We start from the raw sequence: 3,095 nt of genomic DNA, 5'->3' as shown, positions 1-3,095 counted from the left end.
ATTCTTATCATTCACAACATCAACTGCGTCTCCTCCTCCACTGCACTAGCAATTAGGCATGGAAGCTAACCAACGCATTGCAAGAATTTCTGCTCATCTCCATCCTTCCAATCCACAGGTTTTCTTTGTTTTATTTCAAATTTTACTTCAGCTGTCAAGAAAAAGAACTTTTGATGATTATATGTTGCTTTGTTTCATGCCTGACAGGTGGAACGAGAGCATGCCATTTTGAGACAGGACGGTTGCAGGGCGAAGGGGGGCGCCCCGGGCTTCAAAGTGGCCATATTGGGAGCTGCCGGAGGAATCGGTCAGCCTCTGGCAATGTTAATGAAAATGAATCCGTTAGTCTCAGTTCTTCATCTTTATGATGTTGTTAATAGCCCTGGTGTTACTGCTGATATCAGTCACATGGACACCGGTGCAGTTGTAAGTTAACTTGTTTTTAGTGTGACTAAATTTTTTGCCCTGCTGAGCTTCATGAAATGAGATAGAATTGTTTCTTTTGTTTAAATTTTAGGTGAGAGGGTTTCTGGGGCAACAGCAACTTGAGAGTGCACTGACAGGAATGGACCTTGTTGTCATTCCTGCCGGTGTTCCAAGGAAGCCCGGAATGACAAGAGATGATCTTTTCAATATCAACGCTGGGATTGTCAAGACACTGTGTGAGGGAATTGCAAAGAGTTGTCCTAATGCGATTGTTAACTTGATCAGTAATCCAGTGAACTCTACAGTCCCAATTGCTGCTGAAGTTTTCAAGAAAGCGGGCACTTATGACCCGAAAAAGCTCTTGGGAGTCACCATGCTTGATGTTGTGAGAGCCAATACATTTGTGGTAAGTATTTGACTAGTATTACTATACTTTTATTTGTATAGGGTACTCTTTTCCCAAAACTGAGCTTGATGAATCTTAGTTTAGATAAATATTCGACCTTGGAACTGTGGGATGCATTGTAATAGAAATAGCAGTTCAAGTGCCCACTATTTGATTTGGAAACTTCACTCTAACAGAACAGTTAAAAGTTTAAGAATGATTTCCTCTCAGAAGCAACCAGTTTAAAGTTTAAAATTAAAAAAATTCTCTCTGCTATTCATATGATGCATAGTCGTTTCTTATATTCAATCAAGATTCTGAATTTTGATGTGGTCAACTGCTACCTTCCACTGGCACCAACTGATTGATAGTGATTATGAGAGAACCGGCAAGATATTCCTGTGTGCTCTGCCAGATAATTACTGCAGTAGCCTTTGATTTTTGAACTGACAAGTTGGATTTTCCCTGTTCCGTAAATTCTTACAGGCTGAAGTTTTGGGACTAGATCCCCGAGAAGTTAACGTTCCTGTGGTTGGTGGTCATGCAGGAGTGACAATTTTGCCTCTTCTCTCACAGGTCTCAGCAGATTTGCCTTCTCCGTCGCATGGATTTACAACCTTACAGCACATTTTATTTACTAGTAGCTCAGTTCCTGTCATGCTGTGCAGGTCAAACCTCCTTGTTCCTTCACATCGGAGGAAACTGAGTACCTGACCAAACGTATTCAAGACGGTGGAACAGAAGTTGTTCAGGTAAAAGAAATGCTATCTAGAATCAAACTAGAAAAGTATGCTTGGTAATCTTATTTATTATCTTCTTACAACAAAACAACATCTGACTGATGCAATAATTGCAGGCAAAAGCGGGCACCGGCTCTGCAACACTATCAATGGTTAGGATATTGATACCAGTCATAGTTCAATATTTCATTAAAATACACAAGAAACAAATAACATTCCATGTGAGTTAAATTTGTAGGCATATGCAGCAGTAAAATTTGCAGATGCATGTCTTCGTGGCTTAAGAGGAGATGCTGGCATTGTTGAATGTGCTTTTGTAGCCTCTCAGGTAACTCTGTCAGTCCTTCACTCTGTCCAAATATCTGCTCTGCAAAATCAGGAAACTTGCTGACACATGCGTGAATGATCAATCACTTGCAGGTTACAGAACTCCCGTTCTTTGCCTCTAAGGTGAAACTTGGACGTGGAGGAGCTGAAGAGGTGCACCAACTAGGGCCTTTGAATGAGTATGAGAGGTAAAATGGTCTTATTAGTGAGTAGGATTTGCAAAGTCTCTATTTCCATCTGGGAAAAAGTTTAGTTTATTAATTCCTGGAGGGCTATCAACAGGGTCGGATTGGAGAAAGCAAAGAAAGAGTTAGAAGCAAGCATTCAGAAGGGTATTTCCTTCATCAGGAAATAGAAATATGGGAAAGCTTCACCATTAAGTATGTCCCGTATGGCTGTTGCTCTTTTGTTTTCTCTGATAAATGTCATGAGATGTTGCTGCTACATGCAGAACAGGTGAAACTGGTTATTTTGGTGTGTATCACTAGTAAATTCATACAGGTGCGATAGAGTGATCCTTGGCATATATGCTTTTGCAGCAAGTTTGATAAATGATAAGTTTCTATCCACTCTCCACATCCCATTCCCATCATGAGATTGAATTATGTGGAAAACAAAAATATAGATACCATAGAAATGAACAAAATTGGGCTGCATATAAATAGTCCGAGTAAAAGCTAACTATATTTGCTCTACAAGTACATACAGTATGCCATCTCAAGGCATCTGTTGTATGGTATCTCTAAATGGCTATAGATGAAACGAAAGGAAAATCTTTACACTTCGCTCATCCTTAACAAAACTACCACTTTCATGAGAGTTTACAATGTAAAGGGATTTGGAGGCTGCTGGAAAATAGGCATCTTTGACATGGTAACATTGCCCACGAGCACATTCGGTGCCACAGAATCCTGTGCTATCACAGGATCGATCCGTACCACCCTCTCTGGTACAACTTTGTTGCCATCTACTTTAGCCAACACCTCAAAATGCATCCTAACAGTGTGGGGCTTTGTTCTCCACTCTAGCAGACCCTCAAGATCAAGCCCATCACCTTCTCTCAGCTTCTTCTCAACTCCAAAGCCTATCTTTACAAAAGTCTGAGCCGACACATCCGCCTTCAAAAGCTTAAAAGAACCCTCTTTATTTGCTTTGGGACCAAGCACAGAGGAGAGTAATGCCTCAAAACCAAGAAGGTTGGTGTTTGAGCCATTGAT

At 40.7% G+C, this 3,095-nt stretch overlaps 1 protein-coding gene and 1 pseudogene across 1 annotated transcript; one reads left to right on the top strand and one right to left on the bottom strand.

The window, feature by feature from the left end:
- Nucleotides 2-2,404, top strand: LOC105169330 (malate dehydrogenase, glyoxysomal-like; the record flags this gene model as incomplete). Its single annotated transcript, XM_011089712.2, is given in 9 exon segments — nt 2-118; nt 208-426; nt 518-832; nt 1,298-1,387; nt 1,480-1,563; nt 1,668-1,703; nt 1,790-1,879; nt 1,972-2,066; nt 2,161-2,404. Coding segments are annotated over 9 exon segments (1,062 nt in total). The 3' UTR covers nt 2,234-2,404.
- Nucleotides 2,516-3,095, bottom strand: part of LOC105169329 — a 1,922-nt pseudogene continuing 1,342 nt past the window's right edge.

The sequence above is a fragment of the Sesamum indicum genome, linkage group LG8, assembly GCF_000512975.1.
Source record: "Sesamum indicum cultivar Zhongzhi No. 13 linkage group LG8, S_indicum_v1.0, whole genome shotgun sequence".
Lineage (NCBI taxonomy): Eukaryota > Viridiplantae > Streptophyta > Magnoliopsida > Lamiales > Pedaliaceae > Sesamum > Sesamum indicum.
This window is presented reverse-complemented; position numbering and strand designations above follow the sequence as displayed.